The 25,360-nt window shown below is 39.4% G+C and overlaps 1 protein-coding gene across 1 annotated transcript in view; it reads left to right on the top strand.

The window, feature by feature from the left end:
- The window catches only part of LOC127575332 (protein LYRIC-like), a 76,611-nt gene that overhangs the window by 28,422 nt on the left and 22,829 nt on the right, over positions 1-25,360 (top strand). Inside the window, exons 5-7 of the mRNA XM_052025139.1 lie at positions 14,189-14,434; positions 19,395-19,469; positions 20,590-20,688. Coding sequence (XP_051881099.1) covers positions 14,189-14,434; positions 19,395-19,469; positions 20,590-20,688 — 420 coding nt within the window. The remainder of the gene's footprint in view (positions 1-14,188; positions 14,435-19,394; positions 19,470-20,589; positions 20,689-25,360) is intronic.

Raw genomic sequence — 25,360 nt, 5'->3', positions numbered from 1 at the left:
TGTCTAATGTAGGAACAGCGATCCTCTCAAATATATTAGGCGAGTAGCTGGTTAGAGGTTATTAACAGAAAGATTTTTTTAAAGACACCTGATTATTTGACCAGTCATTGAATATATGGGATTGAATTTCTGCAGAGATCTCCAGATCTTTCACTGTACCTTCACGGAAAGATCTGTGGAAACCTTGTAGGAGCAACATAAGTAGTAAGTATACTCTTATCACAAGGCTTCCATGCATCCGCTGCTAAAGTTACAATAGCTGATCAAAAATCTTTACAGCAATTCAACTCATGAGTCATATTTACATTTTTAGACCACACCTGTAAACTTTTTAACAAATTAGTTTTTTCCTATTTTTATTTCTGTAATTTCCTATTTAGGAATACAACCTAATAATGGATCTCTACCACTGCTGATCTATTTTGGTTCGCTAGGCAGTGTATAAAGGCTGCCTGGTTGACTGTAACTTTTTTTTCTCTTACGTAACTTTAGATTAAAAACATAACATTCAAAAAATTACAGATGCTGCATTATCATACAGGACAATGTAATACAGTGTAGTCAGAGAGCCTGCAGAAAGGGATCCCAGGATTCTTTTACATAAAAGTAGAGGAAGTATGTTTGCTTTTGTAGGTGTGCTGTAGAGATGATAAAGGTAGGTGAATTCCAATTTAAGGTATGAGCTTGCTATCATGATTCTTTGCTTAAATGTTAGGTACAATTCTACTCCAGGAGCTTTGCTGCCTTACCCTTTTAGGCTGAAAATGTCAAAAGTATGGAGTTAACAGCAGTAACTGAGTAACAAAACTGAAAATGTCAGCAGAGATTTTGCCTATCTAGCATTTGAGAGTCCAAAACCAAAAGTGACACAAATCCTTTCTTTAACATATGTGGATGCAGGCATCAAAGCAGCAGTCTCTTCTTTCCTTCTCCATTATCTTCGTATCCACTAAGGATACAACCCTTATGTGCTTGAATTTTAGTTTCACCAGCTAGATGTTGGAAAAACCAAAGGATTACAGGTAGATGAGGGAGGATCTCTGGATAGAGTGGACCTGAAGAGGATGTTTCCATTATTAGGGGATCCGAGGGCACAGCCTCAGAATAAAGGGATGGCCCTTTTGAACTGAGATGAGGAAGAATTTCTTCAGCCAGAGGGCTGTGGAGGCCAAGTATTTAAGGCAGTGTATTTAAGGCAGAGATTGATAGTTTCTTAATTAGTAAAGGGGTTAAGGGTTACAGGGAGAAGGTGGGAAAATGGGGTTGAAAAAAAACCAGCCATGATTGAATAGCGGAGCGGACTCTGTGGGCCTAATTCTGCTCTTGTATCTTATGGTCTTATGGAATTGTTTTCATTCCTGACCAACCCCCACCCCTCTCAAACTCTGTTCTATTATCAAAGGTTTCACCCCCCACCCCCTTGTATAAGTTACCATTTCAGGCTGAACCTAGTCAATTCAAGCTGTGTTCTGGCCCCAGATTATCTTTGCATCTTTGTCACAAAGACTATGACTTAAGCTTTCAACATTGTCAACTCTCCCTCTCCATGAGTCACGCTTGCTCACCACCCATATCCTCCTAATCTATGTAGGTTATTGACCACCCACCCCTCAACAATGCCTTGTATTTTAAATTGGTGTGTGCTTCAAATGTCCTTTCTTGGCATTGCTCTTCACAACTTCTGTAACCTCCTCCAGCAAAGTAACCCCGCATGCTGTTTGTTGATTTCTGCTCTCTCTGTTTACTTCGCCATATGGTTGTGTCTCTAGCCATTCCAGATGTATGCCCTGGAACTCATCCTCTACATTCTGCCACCTCTCCACCACCCTCTATGACGTTGAATTTTCTTAAAATGCACTTCTTTGACCACCTTTTTCAATGTCCTTACTTGGCATCTGTCCGAAATATTGGTGGGTGTCCTTATGTATTAAAGTTGTTGTATAAATACAAATGTGGTCAATAGGCACCACTGACTCTACAGTAAGATGTGCTGCTCATGACAAGATAAGTGTATTAGGACTTTTCAGATTTCAGCCCTGTAGCCTTGTAAACATCTGTTTGCCTAAAATAAACTTGTCAGACACAGATACTATAATTAGCAGTACACTAACACAAAGCAAAATGGAACATATTCTTTACATAGCCTAAATATAATTCTACAGTATTAAAATGTAACCTCAGCAAACAAGTGAATGGGTTTGGACTGATTTTGTTTTCTTCTTAATGAGAACTACCTTGTTAAAAGGTATGAATTCAATGGATAGACATAGATTCATGATAAGATTCAATTACATTACCAAATAATTAGAAATACTAAAATGTTCTTTTTAGTTTAAAAATAAATCCATATCTAGGAAATAAAATGGTTTGGATCCTTTTCAGAAGTATTTGGGTATTTCAGAGCCTGCTGCATTTGATTAGACTTGGACGAATCTTATTATTGAGGTTGAGTTGGCTGCTGATATTGTAATAAATAGCTACGGCTGTCGTGTCCTGTATTCTGATCTGGGTTGTGACTGGCTGAAATAGTATCCTCTCATACATGCAGTGTTTGCACTGTTCCATGAAGAGTCGCATCTAGAGGTCAGCACTTCAATGTAGACTATACCAAAGGAAAGTCCCAGGGAACACATTTCCTTTGAGTACCAGGTTAGTGGAAACTACCGACAAAGTTATTAGTGCACAGCAAAAAGTCAAGCACTACCATCAAGTTAAAGTTTTCCTAAGTTGAACATTGGGGCTCTGAAATAATGGGCTGGGATGTGCTAACCTGGTCCACTCTAGAGTTAGTGCTCACACCTTCCCCTTACCTATCTTGCTGCTACTCTGCATCTTAAAAGACCTGCTTAACAATGCATTTCATGCCCTCGTTGACTATGAAGGAAGGAAAGACCCCTGCGCAGCACTATTTAAAAAGCTCTTCAGCTACAATTCTGCTGGCATTTTGCTGTTGTTTCAAGTTACAAATTCATGGAGTGATAGGCAGCTGTTGAAGGATTTTGACCTGATTGCTGCACCCAATTTGCTTGGGCTGGCTACTATAGACTGCTGCCTGCAGTTCCATTTGGATGTGGGCCAAAGATTTAGGAAGCAAAGGAGAAGGTAAATTAGTCTTTTTGCAATGAGTTTGCTTTAATTTAACTGTGTTAGGTGTTTTAGTCAATTTTATTTCTTTTAACTTTTAATTTTTAATTTACTTAAAAATTAATGGTTTTTAAATGGTAGAGGGCAGAGTTGAAGTGTGGCATTTACAAGGCACTGTGCTTGCAGGCATTGGTACCCTGCGGAACCCTATAGTCCTACCAGTGTTGTTTCTACCTTTAAAAGACAGTTGGACAGGTACATGGATTGGAAAAGTTTAGACGGTTATAGGCCAAACGCTGTCAAATGGGACTAGTTTGGATGGGGCATCTGGTTGACATGGACCAGTTGGGCCAAAGGGCCTTTTTCTGTGCTGTATGACTCTGACTCTGTCTATTGCCTCTAGCAAAATAGAACGAAATGGCGTTGGTGTTCTTTGAGTCAAGTGCCTCAGTGACCTCCCTTACACAACAGTGAATGCCAGACTTTAAGACGTAGCAAGTATTTCTAGTTGTAATCTGGAAATAGGTGGATTCATAAAAATTCAAAGCCTAGATCACCTTGATAGCTTTGTCCATGATTCTTGAAGTCAGATCAGATTCCTTCAGCAACTGCCACATGTAGTGTGGAAAGTGAACCAACCACAGACACTTATAGAATTGTACTAGCGGCTAGAAAAAGGATCATTCATGAATTAAAGTGAAAGTACTTGATAAGCTTTTTAAATAGAGCTGGTCAGGCATCAGCTATTCATGGTCAAGAGGGGGCATTAACAGAAGCATTGAGCTCCAAAATGGTGGAGCAGTGTCAAATCAGCATTGTAGATTGTGTGAAATTTAAATCTGCCTTTGCTGCATTCTTTAGTTAAAGCTGAAGTGAACCGACAGGTTAGGTTAAGGGATCAGGCAGTCAGTAGTAGCATTTGTGTTTGGAAATCCTTCAGAATACACAGAATAGAAACATTCTGACAAGAAAGGAAAATTCCAAGAGGACAACCTACCGCCCATAGTTAACTAAAAAAGTTGAAGATAATGTCAAACTCAAAGGAAAACCATATAATTAAGCAAAGATCAATGGAAAGATTAACAAGACAACAATGAATGACTAAAAGATTAGCATGGATAGAAGAATTAGTGGACAAGACTAAACTAGCCAGAAATAGTAAAAACCGATTACAGGAGTTTATCTATATATCTATTAAAATGAAAAGTTAACAAAGTAAGCACCAGTCCCATAGAGAGCCTGGGGAGTTAATAATGGGAAACAGGTAGTCAGCAGATGAATTAGTCAGGTATTTTGCATTATTTTTCACTATAGATGATACAAGTAACGTCTCACAAATAACAGTAGATTGGAATTGGGTAAGAGGGAGAAACTCAAGAAAATTACAGTCATTAGGGAAGTGATACTGTTCAAACAGTTGGTGCTGCATGTTTACAAGTCGCTGAGTCCTCATGGACTTCTTGGTTTTAAAAGAAATAGCTAATGAGGTTTCAGTTCTTATGAATGGTCTTTGACCTGAGATTAATTGTTTCTCGAACCACAGGTGCTGCCTGACTTGCTGAGTTTTTCCAGCATGTCTGTTTTTATTATGGCCCGCCAGATGGTTTTTGCATTGGTTTTAATTTTCCAAAATTCCCTAGATTTGGGGACGATTCCATTAGCTTAGAAATTAGCACATCTAACTCATTCAAAAAAGAAGGGAGACAAAAGCAGAAAACTGTAGTAATCTGGAGCAAAGCTTTAACTTTGTCATTGGGAAAATGTTAAAAGGTTATTATTGGCAGGGCCCTTGTTGAAAAGTTCAAGGTCATCAGGCAAATCCACCATGGTTATGTGAAAGGGAAATCATATTTGACCAATTTATTGGAATTCGTTGAAGGACTAACATGGATAAAGGGGAACCAGTGGATATACTCCACTCTGATTTCCAGAAGGCCTTTGACAGGTGCCACATAAAAAGTTATTGTGGGAAAATAAAAGCTCATGGTAAAGGAGGTTATTTACTGGCATGAGTAGAAGATTTGCTGTTGAACAGGAAACAGATATTAGATATAAATGGGTCTTTTTCTGGTTGGCAAGATGTAATGAGTGGTGTGTTAAGGGGATCTGTGCTGGGGCCTCAAACATTTTACAATTTTTTTTAATGACTTGGATGAAGGCACTGAAGATATGGTTTCTAAATTTGCTGATACCATGAGTATTTAGGACAGAAAGTTTGGAAGAGGATATAAAGAGACTACAAAAAGGTATGAATAGTTAAGTGAGTGGGTAAAGGTCAGGCAAATAGAGTGTATATTGTGTAAACATGCGGAACTCTCCATTTTAGCAGGAAAACTAAGAGAAGCACTTTATCTAAAATACAAGGGATTGCAGAGCTCTGAGAGGCAGGGGGTCTGGGTGTCCTTGTACTTAGAGTCATAGAGGTATGGAATGTACAGTATTAGTCTCCTTATTTAAGGAAGAATGTTAATGTGTTGCAAGCAGTTCAGAGAAGGATTAATTAAGTTAATACCTGAAATAGGCTGTTTGTCTCATGAGGAAAGGTCAGAGGGGCTAACCTTGCATTCAGTGGAGTGAGGGTGGATTTGATTGAAACATACGATCCCTACAAGGTCCTGACAGGGCAGATATGGAGAAGATGTTTCCTCTTGTGGGAGAATCTAGAACTAGAGGTCACTATTTAGAAATCAGGAGTTGTTTGTGTAAGACAGATGCAAGGCAATTTTTTTTTCTCAGAGAATCATGAGTTTTTTGTCTTCCTCAAAGGGCAGTGGAAGTTACACTTCTGAATATTTTTAAGGTGGAGGTAGCAACTTGATAAGTAAGCAGCTGAATGTAGAGTTGAGGTTGCAGTTAGGTCAGCCATGATCTGTATAAGTGGTGGAACAGGCTTGAGGGGGTGAGTGACCTAACCCAGCTCCTCATTCCCAGGTGCTACTATACCTGCAGAAAGCTTCTAATGTTCAGTCTGGCATCTGGTAGAATTTGCAACACGGATGTCTATGATCTCCACAAACTCATTTTAAAATTCTAGTAGAGCCCAAAAACATTAATGACCCTAATTCCTCACCATAATTTCTTGATTGCTTCTTATGAAAAGTGATAATATTTTTCCTATGATTTGGTAATACATGTAGTTAAAGCAATATGTTGCCTTTGGTAGTAATTTCTATTGGTCAGCACTGTTATAAATAAGGAAATAATCCAATAAACTAATTAAATCATTCACAAGAATATCCTTCCTTATGTTTGCAAGATTCCAAGTATGGTCTCACCAGGGTCCTTTTTAATTGTAGCAGGGCATCTTTATTTCTGTGTTCAAATCCACTTACATTAAAGGTTAATATACTGTTTGCTTTCCTAATTGGAAATGCAGAATATAGTGTTAACGTTACAGAGAAAGTGCAGTGCAGGTAGATCAATAAGGTGCAAGGGTCACGATGAGGTAGATTGAGAGGTCAAGAACTCATCTTTATTGTGTAAGAGGTCCATTCAAGAGTCTTACAACAACGAGGTAGAAGCTGTCCTTAAGCCCGGTGATGCAAGTTTTCAAGTTTTTGTAGCTTCTGCCAGATGGAAGGGGGGGAGAAGAGATAGTGACGGGGTGGAAGGGGTCTTTGATTATGTTGGCTGCTTTCTCGAGGCAGTGGGAAGTGTAGACAGAATCAATTGTAGGCAGGCTGGTTTTCACGATGGATTGAGCTATGTCCACAACTCTCTGCAATTTATTGCAGTCTTTTATCTGCAGATTAACTATTAGCAGTATACAAAGATACCTGGGTCCCTTCCAATACCAATATCTTTCTGTTCCTTGCCACTTTACAATTCTATCTTCTGTACCAAAGCAAATGACATCATTGTTTTCATGTCCTCAATCTTCCATGTTGAGAATAAATCCAATGAAGTATTTAACTCCTTTATTAAAGAAAAACTAGGAAAAAAGCAACATAGCACAACAGTGAGTTCAATGGTAGATGCATGAGGAGTTAATATACTGTATATATGTAGAAGGCCACTGGTCCAGATGACATCTGGAGATTGCCATTATTCTAAAGTGAACACTTAGACGGACTGAGCTATGACATTTAAGGTCCTTTTCCCAAGACCTGTAGTTCTCCTGGGATGTTGGGTTGGCCAAGCACTATTATTTCATGTAATTTTAATAGAGAGTGTATTTCCTTGATGTTATCGTGCATGAAGGTCCTGTAATTTGTTTTAGATGGAGAGGGAAATGAGCATTTTCTCAACTGCTCCTTTGGGAGCTGTTATTAACTTGAAGACCCAGCAATGAAATGAGTAGCTGCAGGGGAATATTATGGATACTGAGATGATAAAATTGGTAGCAACAACCACAGGCATTGTACTCTTTGTTTGGACCTAAATATAGCTTTGTATCACTGAAAGTTTTAACAGACCCTCATTTTTCTGCTTCTGTTTTTGATACTCAAAATTGAGGTCACGCCCAGCCTCGAAGTCAGCTTCCTCCCAGGCAGTCATTAATACTAAACTATTGTCAAGTATCTCCAATTCCTCAGAATAAAGAGGAATCAATTAAGGTCTCATGTGAGGTAGTCCACTTGCTCCCTTATTCACTATTGCTGGGCAACAACTAAACAAATACAGCTGGTAGGAAATGAGTTAGCAAAAGTAATCCAAGAGCTACCATTGCAGAAAAATATGGTTGAATACTGCAACAAGTAAATACTACTCAAAAGCATAAATCATTATACAAAGCTTAAAGCCAATTATATTTAGTTGAACTCAGACTTATGGGGACAATGATGCATAAGGAGGAGTAGACCATTCACCCTCTTGTGTCTGTTCTATAATTTATGGTTGATCTGCACCTCAGCACATTTATCTGCCATATCTCTTAACAATCATACCTTTTAAAAATCCGAATCTCGGTCTTGAACCTTTCAGTTAATCCAGTTTCCATGCAGATTCAATATTTGAAGTAATGTGTGAATATGCATTTCTTGATTCGCCTTTTCTAATCTTAAATTTTAACCCCCACTTATTCTGGATTTTCCCACCAAGGGAATTATATGCACTATTTCCAATTATTTAAAGACTTCTGTCATTTTAAACAATCAACTCCTCAACTTTCTAACCTCAAAGCCATGGTTTTGAGACCTGGCGTGCTAATTAAACCTTTGCATCCTGGTATCTTTCTGCTAAATGTACTGTATCTCCCAATAAAGCTTTTAGATCTTTCCTGCGGTGAAATGCCCGAGACTGAACATGTTAAGCTAACATGGAGTCTGACTGAAAATCATTTCTTGGGGAATCTTTCCCTTGTACTGCAGCCCCATTTGAAATGAGGATCAACAGTCAGTTAATCTCACTTTCAACACTTGTGCATATTTTCTGAGTGACCTGCAGGCATAGGCACATTTGCCCCTCCATTGTTCTTAGTCTGTCACTATTAAGGAGCATATTCTGATTTGCCTATCTTGAATCCAAATTGGATGGCTCTGCATTTCCCTGCATTGAACTCCCATCTGCCAACGTTTAGTTCAACATGTAATCTCTTTTCTTTTTCAATCTTTTTATTAGTTTTCACATTAATACAGATTGATATATAGCATCAATATTTATACATGTAATACAAAGAGATCAGGATAGCAATCATAGCATAGATAATCATAAAGAACAATAAAATATAAAAAAAATCTGTAGATCCAATGATCACTTAGTAAATGAATATAATATAAAAGAAAGGAAAGAAAAAGATTTATTATCTAAATTAAAAAAGAACCCAAATCAATAAGAAAAACTGTAAACAATATAAACTAAACTAAACAAAAAAAAAATTTCAAAAAAAAACGAACAACAAAAAAAAGAAAAAAAAACTGGGCTAAAATTTCTCAGTAGAAACAGAGCAATATGTCGTCAATTCCGTTCCTCCAAGTTGGAAAGTTATTGAAAGGGGATGTACATCATGTGAAAATATTGAATAAATGGACTCCACATACCTTCAAATTTAATTGAATGATCGACAGTACCACTCCTAATTTTTTCCAAGTTTAAACATGATATAGTTTGAGAAAACCATTGAAAAGTAGTAAGGGGTATTGGATCCTTCCATTTAAGCAAAATGGATCATTTGGCCATTAATGTAACAAAAGCAATCATACGGTTAGCGGAGCTAGATTCTATCCTTGGTAAACCAAAAATTGCAGTGATAGGATGAGGTTATAAATCAATCTTCAATACATTTGAAATAATGTTAAAAATATCCTTCCAATATTTTTCCAAAAGAGGACAGGACCAAAACATGTCAAAGAAGCCACATTCGATTTACATCTGTCACATATAGGATTTATATGTTGATAAAAACGAGCTAGCTTATCTTTTGACATATGGGTCCTGTGAACTACCTTAAACTGTATCAAAGAATGTCTGGCACACATTGAAGATGTATTAACTAAATGAAGAATTTTCTTCCAAGTGTCTGTAGGTATAGATGTCTGGAGTTCACTTTCCCATTCATTCTTAATTTTGTCTAATGATTCTAGATGTATTTTCATAATTAAATCATAAATTATTGCTATCAAGCCCTTCTGATAAGGATTAAGACCTAAAATTTTTTCCATAGTGTCAATTTTGTAAGGTGTTGGAAAAGAGGGTACAGTAGTTTTTAAAAAATTTCTCATCTGCAAATATCGAAAAAAGTGTGATCTAGGCAAATTATATTTATTAGACAATTGTTCAAAAGATGAAAAACAGTTATCAATGAATAGATCACGAAAACATACTATTCCCTTCCTTTTCCATATGGAAAAAGCTGAGTCAACTCTGGATGGATGAAAGAAAAAATTAGATTGAACGGGACTTGACAAATTTATTCAATCCAAAAAATTTATGAAATTGAAACCATATTCGTATTGTATGTTTAACAATTGGGTTAGTCGTATGTTTACTTAATTTGCTAAGTGCAAAAGAGAGTGAAGCACCTAAAATAGAAACTAATGAAAATTCAAGAAGTGATTGGTGCTCAAGGCATACCCATTTGGGGCATTGAATTACATCAAAATCTTGTATCCAAAAAATTAAATGTCTGATATTAATTGCCCAATAATCTAAAGTTAGGCAAGGCCAAACCACCATCCTTTTTTAGTTTTTGTAAATATTTCTTACTTAACCTTGGGTTTTTATTCTGCCAAATATATGAAAGAATTTTAGAATCAATAGTGTCAAAAAAAGATTTCGGGACAAAAGTTGGAATTGCCTGAAATAAGTATAAAAATTTTGATAAAATGTCCATCTTAATCGCATTAATTCAGCCTACCAATGATAAAGACAGTAGAGACCACTTAGTAAATAATTGTTTAACATGGTCAATTAAATGCAATAGATTAGCTTTAAATAAGTCCTTATGTTTCTTGGTAATTTTAACACCTAAATACTTAAAATAGTTACCAATCTAAAAGGTAATTGTCTATAAATTGGGGTTTGCATATTTGGTTCACTCTTATTAAGATTTAATCTATAGCCAGAAAAAACACTAAACTGATCTAGTAGTGATAGTACTGCGGGGATAGATTTGTCCCGATTAGAAATATAAAGTAACAGGTCATCTGCGTAGAGACATATCTTATGAATCATCTGTCCGCGAGTAATGCCACATACATTTGAAGAGTCCTGAAGTGCAATAGCCAAGGGTTCTAAAGGAATATCAAATAATAAAGGGCTTAACGGGCAACCTTGTCTGGTACCTTGATAAAACCTAAACAAAGGAGATCTTTGATTATTAGTAAGTATTGAAGCCATAAGTGTATAATAAATCATTTTAATCTCAGATATAAATTTAGGGCTAAAATTAAATTTTTGAAGTTTAGTGAATAGATATTCCCATTTGACTCTGTCAAACGCCTTTTCAGCATCTAGTGAAACAACACATTCTGGAATTTGGGTTGAGGGCTATATATAATATTCATTAATCTCCTGATATTAAAATATAAATAACGATTCTGAATGAATCCTGTCTGGTCTTCAGAGATAATTTGTGGGAGAGCCTTTTCCAGTCTAAGGGCCAATATTTTGGAAAATAATTTTGAATCTACATTTAATAAAGAAATAGGTCTATAAGATGCACAATCAGTGGGATCTTTATCCTTTTTAAGAATTAAAGAAATAGTTGCTTCATAGAAAGATTGTGGTAGTTTACCCACTGATAGAGCATCTTTAAAAATTTTGGCTAACCAGGGAACAAGAATATCAGAAAAGGATTTTAAAAATTCAGCTGTATATCCGTCGAGGCCGGGTGCTTTACCCGAGTTCATTGAAAATATTACTTTCTTTATTTCTTCCTCCATAATAGGACCATCTAGTGTAGAGCGTTCATTTAAAGATAGTTGGGGAATCTTCAAATCTCTTAAAAATTCATACATTAATGTAGGATCCTCAGGGGATTCTGATTGGTATAAAGAAGAATAAAATTCTTGGAAGGACTTGTTGATTTGAATAGGATCTATCATGTAGGTATCATCTGATTTACGAATTTTATTAATCTGACGTTTAGATAAAGTAGCTTTCAATTGGCTGGCCAATAGTTTACCAGATTTGTCACCATATATATAAAATTGACTTTTGTTTTTAAGTAGTAGATTTTCAATTGAAGATGGTAATAATAAACTATGTTGTAATTGGAGTTCTGTTCTCTTTTTAAAAAGCTCCAGATTCGGAGTATCAGAATATTTTTTATCGATTTCTTTAATCTTGTCAACCAATATGTGTATTTCATTATTAGTTTGTTTTTTCAAACCAGCGGAATATGAAATAATTTGACCACGGATATATGCTTTAAAAGTATCCCATATTATCCCACTGGAAATTTTTTCAGTAAAATTAGTTAAAAAGAAAAATGAAATCTGTTCTTTGATAAATTGGATGAAATCTGAGTCTTGTAATAGAGAAGGATTAAATTGCCATTGTCTGACATCAAAGGATACATCTGGTAATTTAATTGATAAAGTCAATGGTGCATGATCAGAAATGGCAATTGCATCATATTTACAGTCCATAGTAAGTGGAGCTAATCTAGCATCAATTTAAAAAAATAATCAATCTTCGAGTAGTTATGGTAAAAATGAGAAAAGAATGAAAATTCTTTATCATATGGGTGTAGAAATCTCCAAGCCTCTAAAATTCCAGATTCAACTAAAAAGGAATTAATAAAGACAGCGGATTTGTTTGGAAGTGCAGGATTTGACACAGATCTATCCATGGAAGGGTTTAGACAACAGTTGAACTCTCCACCCATAATCAGAGTGTATTCATTTAAATTAGGAAAAAATGCAAATAGATGTTTAAAAAATTCAGGGTGATTTAGATTGGGTGCATAAACATTAACCATAACAATTTTTTTTTATTATGAAGCAGACCAGTAATTAATAAAAATCTACCATTTGGGTCTGATATTGTCTCATGATGAACAAACGAGATTGAGGAGTCTATAAAAATAGAAACTCCTTTCACCTTTGCTTGTGAATTCGAATGGAACTGTTGACCCCTCCAAAATCTAAAAAAACGTTGATTATCTTTCTTCCTGATGTGAGTCTTCTGAACGAAAATAATCTGAGCATTTAATCTATGAAAAACTTTAAAAATCTTCTTGCGTTTAAGTGGATTATTTAAGCCATTAACATTCCATGAAATAAAATTAATAGTCTTATCCATTTTAACAGATTTTTTAAAATATGGTATGTAAAGGGTTAATCTTGATACTTCCGAGTCTTACCAACAGGAAGAAGTAAAAAAAATTCAAAGAGGAAATGGATGTGACGACAATTTAGAAAAATTTGTAGTTTAGCCCAGAAGAAAAAAACGTAAAAACAACCCCACCCCCCTCCCCCAACAGCCCGAAAACTGGCCAGTAAGCTACCCTCTAACTGAACTAACCCCTGTTCTATTGGTGGCAGTAGTCCAAATTGAAAAAATATATAAACCACCCATGTTTTACATTTAATCTCTTTATGACTCCTTGTTACTTTCTCCTTATTCTACAAAACTTTCTCTGCCTTCTAATTTCATGTAATCTGCAAGTTTGAATATCCATATGATGACATCATGAAAAGCTGAGACCTTATTACATTTCTTTACATATCACTTGCTTTTTTCATTAATCTAATGCATTCCCTATGTCTCTCCTCCCTGAGTCCTACCTCCCAACTCATGTTACTGTCTTATTTCTGATACTGTATGCTAATAATGCTTTCATTGAAACCTTGTCAGATGGTCCCTAAACATCCAAATACGCATCCTCCATAGATGCTCCTCTGTCCAATGTGTTAATAACATCCTCAAAAAGTTAGTTAGATGGTGTATGGTTTACAAAATCCATGCTGACTGTGTGATTAGCTCAGACTTGGTCAACTGCTCTTTAGTTATGTTCCTGATGATAGATTCCAGTGGCTTCCTTACAGCTAACTCCTGTTTTTTGTCTCTCTCTCTGCTTTCTTACATGCACCCATTCTTTATTTGCAGTCTGGAATTTCTATTTTCTCAAAGTAGTAGGTTATACAGCTTGTAAAATTTGGCAAGAAGAACGAAGGAGCATGAGAGCTTTTTCTCTAACTAATCTGCCCTGGTTGTTTGATTTTAAGAGATTAAAAACCCACTTGTGTATATACTCCCACAAAGCTCAGAAAACCAGTTTTTAAAATTGCTATGCAGCAAAAAGTGAGCATTTTTGTCCACCCTGGACAAATCTGAGGATTGAGTTTTTCAGACTGGAATGAAGGTACAATCATGCAGCAGGTTTGCATCCTCCAAAGCTATATAAAAGTATTGTTCTGAGTATGTTAATTTTCTTCTTCTTTTCCTGGGGAAGGATCTGGTCAATAACAATATCAGTGAAGATGGAAAATCTGTGGCTCTGTAGTATCTCAGGTTTACCTGAAATGTTTACATGCTGGCATTGAGTTGACTCATTTCTACTTTGATATGCACTGTGAAAACCAGATACTTCTTGAAATGTAAAACATGAACTGAATTATGAAACATAAGATTTGTAATTGACTATAGAAGAGACAAGAATGGTGCAGGTCCTGTCACAAATGGCATGTAACCTGACATTGCCTTTTTCGTCTTCTTCCAGAGACCATTGCGTGGAATGCCCCACCTGATTCTGCGGGTGATACAGCATCCAGCTGGAATGAAGCAACAGATAAAGCCAATGTTTGGCACTTTGCCGGGGGTGGAGACTCGAGCACTGTAGGTTGGGGACCCTCAGACAAACCAGTGGCCACCTCCGGTTGGGGAGTAGCAACTAAGGACTTGAGCAACAGTGGAGCCGACTGGGAAACTGCAGATTCCGTTGAGCAGGACATCTTTTCCAATATAGGTCAGTATCCTTCAAGTTGATTATACATTCAGGGATTGGATGATGTGGTGGGCTAAAATATGACCAAAGCAGTTTGAATAAACAGTATTCCCACACTGATATGTCTGTCCTCAGCTTCCTCCAGTGCCAAGTTGAGGCTAAGTGCAAATTAGTGGAACAGCACCTCATATTCTGCCTGGGTAGCCTACAACCTGGCAGTATGAACATTGAATTCTCCAACTTCCGGTAATAACTGTAGTCATCCTGCCTGGATTTGGTTTCCCAGTATAGAGGAGGACATATTATTAGTGGCTATTATACTAAATTGAAAGATCTACAGGTTGCACTGGAAGTACTTAGGCCCCTGGACAGTGGGAAGGAAGGAGGTAAAAGAAGTGGGAGTGCTTCTCCAGTGCCAACAAAAGATGATGCCCTGGAAAGGGGAGGGAATAGTGATTGAAGAACATACCAGGGTGCCATGGAGGCAGCACTTTCTTTGGATTTGTCTGGTAATGGTGTCTTGATGGTGGTGATGGTAATGTCAAAGCAAGACCTAAAAAATATGGAGGCCAATGAGATAGAACGACAAGAAGGACCCTGGGTAGTGGAGGCAGCAGTAAGAGGAGAGGTGCAAGAAATGGAACAAACACAGTCATGGGCCCTGCCCAATATAGGGATGCTGGTGGGATGGGGGGAGGGGTTGTGGAAATCTTCGGACAAGAAAGAGTAAACACTGGCATGCAAAGTGGCATCATCAGAGCAAACGTGGTGGAGACAGCAAAACTGAGACTGCAATGGAGGTCTTAGAGCAAATGGGGTGGGTGTCTATGTGACCAGGATACTAATGGTGTACTGCTTCTGAAATGTCCTCCCTCTTCAGGAAACATGGCTTCCCCTCTGCCATATTTGATGAAGCCCTCGCACACATTCCCTCCATTTCCCACACATCTGCTCTTACCCACCACCTCACCATACAGAACAGGGATAGACTCCCCTTGGTCCTCACCTTTCACCCTACTAGCCTGCACATCTTTTGCCATTTCCATCAGATCCATTAGGATCCCACCACCAGTCACACTTTCCCTTCACACACCCCCCCCCCCCCCCCCCCCCCCCACACACACATTCCTTAGGGACCACTTTCTCCATGGTTCACTGGTCTGTTCAACCCTTTCCACTCGCCCCTCCTTGTCCCCTGGCACTTTCCCTTGCAACCGTAGGAGGTGCAGCACTTGTCCCTTCACCTCCTCCCTCACCACCATTCATGGGCCTAAACAGCCCTTCCTAAACATGCACCTCCTCAACCTGGTCTGTTGCATTCGGTGCTTGTGATGTGGTCTCCTCTACATTGGTGAGATCGAGCGTAGACTAGGTGATCATTTTACCGAGCATCTGTGCTCTGCTGCCAGCGGTCACCTTGACCTTCTGGTTGCATGTTACTTCAACTCCCCTTCCCCTTCCCACACCGACCTGTCTGTCCTCAGCCTTCTTCATTGCAACAGTGAGGCCAAACACAAACTAGAAGAACAACGCCTCATATTCTGCTTGGATATCCTACAGCCCAGTGGTACGAACATTGATTTTTTTTTTAATTTCAGGTAACTCACTCCCCTTGTGTTCTTGTCCCACTCCCATCAGCCCACCCAAATTCTCTCTCCCTTTGTCTACCTTTGCCATCCCTTCCCTTGTCTTTACCAAGACCTGTTACCCTTCCCCACCGGGTTCCATCTACCCATCAACCACATACCTCTCCACCTGGGTTTCTTCTCCAATGGTTTACCTTTCCTCTCCTCTCTCCCTCCCTCCCCCACCTGGTTCTATCTACCCATCATCCCTCCCTTATCTGAGTCTACCTATCACCTACCAGCCTCTGTCTCACCCTTCCTTCTCACTGCTATATACTGGCTTTCTTCCCTCTACACTCTTAGTCCTGATGCAGTGTCTCGATCCAAAACGTTGACCATCCCTTTACCTTCATGGGTGCTACTTAACCCACTGAGTTCTTCCAGCAGCTTATTTTTTGCTCCAGGCTCCAGCATCTGCAGTCTCTTGCGTCTCCATACTCATGGTTGTTTTTGGGCCTGTGTGGATATTGATTGTTAACCTGTACCCAAAGATGGAGAAATCAAGGAAGGGAAGAAACAAAGATCATCTGAATGCTGGAAATTGACAGCAGAGAGTTGACAATATTTTCTAGTTGGGATCAGTAGCAGTATGGGAGAAGTATGGGCAGTTACAATATGGTTCCTAGTCGTCTAATTTTAGGCACAAAACTAGTAAAACTCCGATAATCTGCCATCCTGTTGTTCAGAAATCCCTGATGGTTTGGGTCCTGGTTCACAAGCTGCTGATTCCTATGCTCCCTTCAACACACCAGAGCCCTAATTCCCATGCCCCCCCTGACATGCTGGGGCTGTTTATTCTCACGGTCCCCCTGACACATTGGAGGCCCACTTCCCACACACCTTCTGACACACTGGGCCTCTGGTTCTCACGCTTCCTTTGACACTCTGGAGCCCCAGTTCCCATGCTCCCTTTGACGTGCTGGGAGCTCCCAATTCCTGTGCCCTCTTTGAAACACTCAGAGCCCTGGTTCCCACACTCCCTTTGACACACTCGGGTGCCGGTTTGTATGTCCCAGTTCCCAAGCTCCCTTTAAATGCAGCAGGAACTGGTTCTCGTGCTTTTTAACTCACCAGGGCCCTGATTCCTGCACTCCTGGAGATGAGGAGGAACTGCTTTTCCCAGAAAGTGGTGAATCTGTCGAATTCTCTGCTTAGGGAAGCAGTAGAGGCTACCTCATTAAATATATTTAAGACTCAGTTGGATAGATTTTGCATTGTAGGGGAATTAAGGGCTATGGGGAAAAGGCAGGTCGGTGGAGCTGAGTCCATGGCCAGATTAGCCATGATCTTATTGAATGGCTGAGCAGGCTTGACAGGCCAGATGGCCAACTCCTGCTCCTATTTTTTATGTTCTTTAAACACACTGGGGACCCGCTTCCCATGCTCCCTTTAAACTCACCAGGGCTCTGATTCCTACACTCCCATGGAACTCGCCTGGTTCTGTTTCCCACATTCCCTTGAAATTTACTCATGCCCCGTTTTCCATGATCCCTTTAAACTCAATTGGTTCTGTTTCCCATGCTCACTTTAAACTTAACGGGTTTGCTGCAATATTTATTTTACTACTGTATAGCATCTAAAAAGAAAAGTAAATTAAAAGAGTATTAATTGGACTAATTGTAATCAGGGGGGCACAGTGGTGCAACCAGTAGAGCTGCTGCCTCACAATGCCATAGACCGGGGTTCAGTCCCAACCTCTGATGCTGTTTGTGTGGAGCTGCATGTTCTTTTGATCGTGCAGGTTTTCTCTGGGTTCTCTGGCTTCCTCCCACATTCCAAAGATGGCAGGTTGGTGGGTTAATTGCAAGTTGACCTTGGTTGTAGGTGAGTGGTAGAATTTGTGGGGGGAGTTGATGGGAATGTGGGGAAAAATAAAAAATGGGATTAATGTGGAATTCGTGCAAATGGTTGATGTTTGGTGAGGACTCAGTGAGCTGAAGGGCCGGTTTCTGTGCTGTATTTTTCTCTGTCTCTATTAGAGAATAACATCAGATAGTTGGTAAATATGGCCAGACCAGCACCGCCAAAGTCCTGAGCATGCTGGATTAACTGAGTTTTACTGTATTCATCATTCAGCACTTAACTTGTCCATAGGTGGATTGGATTAAAAATTGAGTGCTCACTAAAACTGCTGGGGCTGGAGTTGTTGAAACACTGGAGGGATTGGTCCTGGGTCCACTGTTGTTTGTCATCTATATTAACAACTTGGACAGCAATGTTATTAACATGGTTAGTAGGTTTGCAGATGACACCAAAGCTGATGGTGTAGTGGACTGTGAAGAGAGTTACCTAAGTTTACAAGGGAACGTAGACCAGCTGGGGAAGTGGGCCAGAGAATGGCAAATGGAATTTAACTCAGACAAGTGCGAGGTGTTGCCTTTTGGTAAGTTAAACCAGGGCAGGACTTGCACAGTAAATGTTAGGCCCCTGGAAAGCGTAGTAGAACAGAGGGAGCTCGAGGTACAGGTACAGAGTTCTGCGAAAGCTGAGATGCAGGTAGACAGGGTGGTGAAGAAGGCAGTTGGCTTTCTTGCCTTCATCGGTCAGGGTATGAGTACAAGAGTTGGGATGTCCTGTTTCAGCAGTATAAAACGTTGGTGAGACCGCACTCGGAATGCCGTCTGCAGTTCTGGTCGCCTAGGTATAGAAAGGATGTCATTAAGCTGGAATGGGTGCAGAAAAGATTCACGAGGATGTTACTGGGACTGGAGGGCTTGAGTTATAAGGAGAGACTGGATAAACTGGGACTTACTTCTCTGGAGCGGAGGAGGCTGAGGGGAAACCTTTATAGAGGTGTATAAAATCATGAGAGGTGTAGATAAGGTGAATGGTCACTGTCTTTTTCCCAGGGTAGGGGAGTCTAAAACTAGAGGGCATAGGTTTAAGGTGAGAGGGGAAGAATTTAAAAGGGATCTTTGGGCCAGCTTTTTCACACAGAAGTTAGTGGGTATATGGAACCCACTAGAGGCCAGAGGAAGTGGTAGAGACGAGTACAATTACAAAATTTAAAAGACACTTAGACAGGTACATGGATAGGAAAGGTTTAGAGGGATATGACCCAAACATGGAGAAACGGGACTAGCTCAAGTAGACAGCTTGGTTGGCATGAATGAGTTGGGCCACAGGGCCTGTTTCTGTGCTCTATAACTCTATGGCTATGAGGATACAACCTGATATAATCAGCGCTTCTAACTCGTAATATCCCAGCAATGTTGTTTGCAGGGAATGCCAGATTGTAGAATTAGCCTAGTTGTTGGTTCAAAATGTAATGTAAGGAAACAACTCAAACTTTGTGATTTAAGAATTAAATCTGTTTTTTACTTTGTCATGAATTGATCTTGCTGATTTGTGTTTAGGAACTTGGGACAACAAGGCAGGTGTCAAAAGCCCTCCCGTGACCTTTGGAGCCTTTCCTGATCCTCCTGAAACCAGTAAGTTTCAAAGAATTCTCAAGACTACGTTATTAGGAAGAGCTCATTTTATTGCAGATATATCGACCTGCAGCATAAATAGAGGAGGCTGAATGGCAGCCAGTAAGCCACAGAACAATACTCTAATTGCAATTAAATCATGCCATCAGTTGAGAGGATAATGGACTTATGTTTAATAAATAGCATCAACAGCAGTCTTATTGTCTGTAAAGGGTTTCTGTATTTGGGAAGAGCCATGTAGTGCTGATTTCCATGTAAAGCTTCTCAGATATTGCACCACGTAAGACTTAAAAGCTTCTAGACCATGTAAATAATATTTCATTGTTACACTATTGAAAATAAATGTTGGATGGATGAAACACGATAACATTTCTCAGCCATTTTGCATCACACCAGAATTTTGACCAGGCACTTCCTGGTGCATCAAATGACCTCATTCCTTGTGTAATGCCTTTGGATAAGTTGGGTAAGTTGCTCTATGCTGTCCTGAGAGTAACTTTTCCTGGGACAAACACGTTCTCATTGAGCAGCACCAGACTGAGGGAAATCCCATATTTTATCATTTGGGCATCACTAGACTACAGCACTGCCTTCTTCACTCACCAATCTTCTCCACAGTCTCTGAATACCCACCTTTGACTCCTAACCCCTTAGACCCCTGTTCCCTGAGATATTACCTCCAAATATCCCATTGCCTTGACCCTACAGTTTTCTGATGGAGACTGATCTCCAACCTCATTTTTTTCCTCATTTTTCTTATGACATAGAAGGAGCTCGTTCAGCCCATCAAGTCCATAGTGGCTCTCAGAACAATCCCAATTTCACTGTAACCTATCCTCTCAACCTTCCAATGATTCTTCTACCAGACCAGGGACAGTTCACAGTAGTCAATTAACCTACCAAATTAGCATGGTTCAAAACCAGTGCACCCAGGGGAAATATTCATGGTCATATGGTCACAGACCATTTACTAGCAAACCATATTCCCAACTCCATAAAATCAATAAATTACTTCACAGATTAATCTCAATTCTTGTGTTTTAAGTAATGTTACAAACCTATCAGTTGTTTTTAAAGACATCATGAATTGGTTTGACAAAAATGTTCTTTGTATCTTCAGTTACCCAAGACAATACTTCATCTCAAGATAGTCCAGCCAGATGTCACTTGAGTGCCTCATTGTCATCTCATGTAATTGATGAAGCATGGCTTGGATTAGGTATGAGAGTCTTGTTATTTAAACCCTTCCTTTCTCCACACTTTTTTGTGTTCATTTTTGATATCTGGATATCACCAGCAAGGTTAACATTTATTACCCATCCTTTATTGCCCTTGAACGGTTTGTTATGAGCTGCCTTCTTGAGCCATTATAGTGTTTTTGGTGAGGGTCCTCTCACAGAACAGTGGGGCTGAACAACAATGAATGACAATGAGGGGACCTACATCGTCAGTTGAAATGTTAACAGGTTTCACGTTTAAATTGATATATTGGAAAATGTTGTAAATTATCTGTATGGTAGGCACAATGAAACACTTAAATAAAGTGTTATTTACTGTTAATAACAAATGTCTTAGTCGGCATGTGAATAATATTTAATTTTGCAAATTATTTGTGATCTGGTTCATGTGCAAATACACCCACTGGAATTGAAAGCTTTTGCTTTTTGACTATAATAAGTTAGTTTCTCTTTAAAAAAAAGTTGCCATCAGTAACCTTGTAATTGAATTACTCACGTGCATAACAATGTGAACTGCGAACGATAAATAGAGGTGCTTCCCACCTGTTCCTGAGCTGTTTGCAAGAAATATATTCAACTTTCATTTAACAGTCATTTCTTCGTGCTGGTTGAGTTAAACACATTGGCATAGAAACTGAATGGTGAAGTGCCCATTTTTGTTCGAGTGCTTCATGATTCAATTGCACCTGTGTGCCATTAATGTTAATGCACCTGAGATTTCCCAGCATCAGGTGTGCACCGAATTATGTCATTGTTCACATGACCCGCAATTCTACCTGTATCAACGTGAATCGCAGCAATAAGCTCCACATTGCAACCAGCGTGAAGCAGGCTTTGTAGAACCTGAAAAAGAATTCATCGTTGAATTTTTTTTTACTATTTAAAGGGAGTCTGCTAACTTTGGGAGATCTGACTTCAGAACCAACTGCAAGTTGCTCAAATCTGAAGCCCACAGAGTGTTCTTAAAGTAACAGGGTTCTTTGTCCAGTATTTTACTCCATGGTTGCTTATTCAATGGTAGCCTCAGTAGAGGCACCTCTGGCAGCACTCCATTCTTGGAGGCATCCTTTTGGCTATGGCTCTGTGGCTGGTCAATTAGGGTGTGTTGAGGACTTTGGGATAGGAGACACAGACCCTGCCCATAAGTGAGGAGCCTCTTCCCAAAGAGTTTTCAGGTGCAGCATATCCTACTTGGATGAGCAATGTTTAAGTTTTCATTTCTGGAATGTGACATATTGCAGGAAGGCCTTTGGCTACGCTCTTGTACCTGAACAGTTCTCTTTGCGGAGCTCAAGGTCACATTGATTCTCAACTTCCTCAGCAGAATATCTTTCCAAGCAGCTGCAACAGAATCTTTGTCATCTCACAGTCTGATACAACGATGAGGGCACCAAGGCACTGTTGTTACGGACTCAGTGAAAGTCCCTTTAAGATAGAGAGTGTGTGTGTATGTGTGTGTGGGGCGTGCTTACGTCAATAGAAGATAAAGGACGTAATGACGTTGTTGAAGAAGTCAGAAGAAGAAGAAAGAGAGAGAGAGAAGGGAGAGAGACACCAGCCTGCTTGTTTTCTCTATCGATGGATGAGAAACAATAACTGTGTTTGCCATTGAAATCCATGTATGGAAGTTGGAAGTAATCCGGTGGAGTTCACTTTGTTGCTGACCTGTAGAAGGAAACAGGTATTTGTGTGTGGACGACCATGGTTCGGATGCTTTTCGGGGTGAGGAAGTCACTACCGAGTAAACACTGAAGTGTCGTTTGGGTTCCATCGTGGAACATTTGGATTTCGTATGTACTCTCTCTATGTTTTTCTACATCTACATCTTATCTTCAGATAACGGTGGTTGTTGAAGAAGCCCTTGCTCATGTTTCACCTTATGGCTTGCGGAACTGAACTTTAAGAACCATTCAGGAACTGGGAGTTTTGGACTTTGTCACACACACACACACAAAGAGTTTAGTTTTGGGGTTAACGTTCGAGGTTTAACATTCTTGAATTCTAACATACTAACATTTTTACTTTTATTTTACGTATTATCATAAGTAGTGATTAATAAAATAGTTTTTAACACTAAATCATGCTCAGTGTGTTTCTTTTGTTGCTGGTTTGTGACAAAATTGGGGGCTCGTCCGGGATAGTTCCCAAGGTTAACGAGTGTCGTCTGGGATCGTTCCCCAGATTGACGAGATTTGTTCGGGATTCAATCCAAAGATTTTTGAGGGAGGTCTGATAAATTCTTTTTAATTGGCTTGTGTGTGTGGAAACCAGCAGCAATGGATATTAAGGCATTTTTGGAGTCACCAACCCAAAAGGGATTGGAGGTGGCGAAAAAGGATGATTTGATAAAGATTGCTACAAGGCTAAACCTTACAGAAGTAAAGCAGTCTATGAGAAAGGCAGATATTCAGAGACTGATAGCTGGCCATTATGTGGAAAAGAAGGTGTTTGAGAAGGAAGTGTTAAAACAGTTTCCTGGCAGTGAAATAGCAATTTCTGAGGCACAGGTGCAGCTGGCAAAGATAGAAGCTGAACGAGAGCAAACCCAGTTAAAGATAGAAGCTGAACGAGAGCAAAATAAATTAGAAGCTGAACGAGAACAAAAGAGATTAGAGGCCGAACGAGAGCAAACCCAGTTAAAGATAGAGGCCGAACGAGAGAAATTAGAGGCCGAACAAAAGATAACTCAGATGAAGTTAGAGGCTGAACGGGAACGGGAACTAATTCGGTTAAAGTTTGAGGCAGAGGAGAAGGAAAAACAGAGGCAGCATGAGTTACAAATGAAGTGTAGGAGTTCGGAATCTGATTCTGATGATGGTTTTTCAGCCAGCAGGGAGGTTCGATTAGTCCCTCCGTTTGAAGAAGATCAGGTTGATCAGTATTTCCAACATTTTGAAAAGGTTGCTGTGAGTTCAAACTGGCCAAGGAAAGGATGGGCTCTTATGGTACAGAGTGTGATTAAAGGTAAAGCTCAAAAAGCTTATTCTGCTTTGTCTGCTGAGGATGCAGCTGATTATACCAAGGTAAAACAAGCTATTTTGAAGGCCTATGAATTGGTCCCTGAGGCTTATAGACAAAAATTCAGAGACTTGAGGAAATCTGCAGATCAGACTTATATGGAATTTGCCAATGGAAAGAGAATATGTTTTGAACGATGGTGCCTGGCTAAAAATGTAGATGGGGATTATGATAAATTGACAGAATTGATACTGGTGGAAGACTTTAAAAGATGTGTTCCAGCTGAATTAACAACATATTTAAATGAAAAGGCAGTGGAAACTTTACAAGAAACTGCTAGGTTGGCAGATGATTATGCTTTAACCCATAAATCCAAATGGGGACAACCTAAAACCTTTCAAAAGAGTTACAAAGACAATCCAGGTAAACCAGAGATTAAATTGGGAGGTAATCAAAAAAGGAAAAGATGAAAAGAAGCCAGGGCTGGAGAAACCTGTTGAGCGTACTTGTTATTACTGTAGGAAACCTGGCCACGTGATATCTAATTGTGCCCTTTTGAAGAAAAAGAAGGAAGCTGGGCCCAATGCTTGCTTTCAGGCAATTAAAAATCAAAAAGGTTTAGGAGATGCTGTTAAAGACCAGTCCTTGCAAGAGGGAAAAGCGGAAAAGTTGGAGGAGGTGAGAAAAGAATTCCGTTCGTATGTATCAGAGGGTTTTGTTTCACTGAATGATGAGTCACCCCAGGTGCCAGTGAAAATTCTTAGAGATACTGGGGCTAGTCAATCTCTCTTGCTGGACAGTGTTTTAAATTTTGGTGAAGAAAGTGACACTGGTGAAGTAAATCTAGTACGAGGCGTTACAGGTGAGACCATGTCTGTCCCTTTTCACAGGGTGATTTTAAAGTCAAAGTTCGTAGAAGGACCAGTCGAGATAGGGATAAGACCTAGTTTGCCAGTGGAAGGAGTTTCTTTGTTATTGGGAAATGACCTTGCAGATGGAGAAAGTGATCCTGTGGTACGGTTAACAACCAAACCAAGGATTGATGAGTCTGAGAATGATTCAGATGTTTACCCATCATGTGCGGTGACTCGAGCTAGAGCTAAAGAATTAGCCAAGACAGACAGTCCGGTGCAGTCTGATGTAGTTCCTTGTGACAGTCCTAAACAGGAAGAAAATTATGATGCCTTATCTGAGACTTTTCTGTCTTCACTGGAGGATCAACATCCTTATAGTGAGCCTGAATTTAAAGATTTGTCTTTGTCGAGGAAGGATTTTATGGTGGAACAGACAAAGGACCCTGAGTTGACAGAATTGAAAGAAAAAGCTCTCTCATGTGAGGAGATTGAAAAAGTGCCAACTGAATACTATGTCAAAAATGGAGTGTTAATGAGGAAATGGAGACCTCCTCATGTTCCTGTTAATGAGGAATGGGAAGTTATTCATCAGGTTGTTGTTCCAAAAGTTTATAGGGATGAGATTTTAAACCTGGCCCATAGTATGCCTTTGGGTGGTCATTTTGGTGTGAATAAAACTGTAGGGAAGATCTTGAAACAATTCTATTGGCCTGGTTTGAGAAAAGATGTGGTGATGTTTTGTCGAACCTGCCACACATGTCAGATGGTAGGTAAACCAAATCAAAAACCCCCTGTGGCTCCTTTGAAACCAATTCCTGCTTTTGGGGAGCCCTTTTCGAAG

Source organism: Pristis pectinata, chromosome 10 (genome assembly GCF_009764475.1).
Source record: "Pristis pectinata isolate sPriPec2 chromosome 10, sPriPec2.1.pri, whole genome shotgun sequence".
Classification (NCBI taxonomy): Eukaryota; Metazoa; Chordata; class Chondrichthyes; order Rhinopristiformes; family Pristidae; genus Pristis; species Pristis pectinata.
Note: the sequence above shows the minus strand (reverse complement) of the source record. Positions and strands in the feature narration are given on the sequence as shown.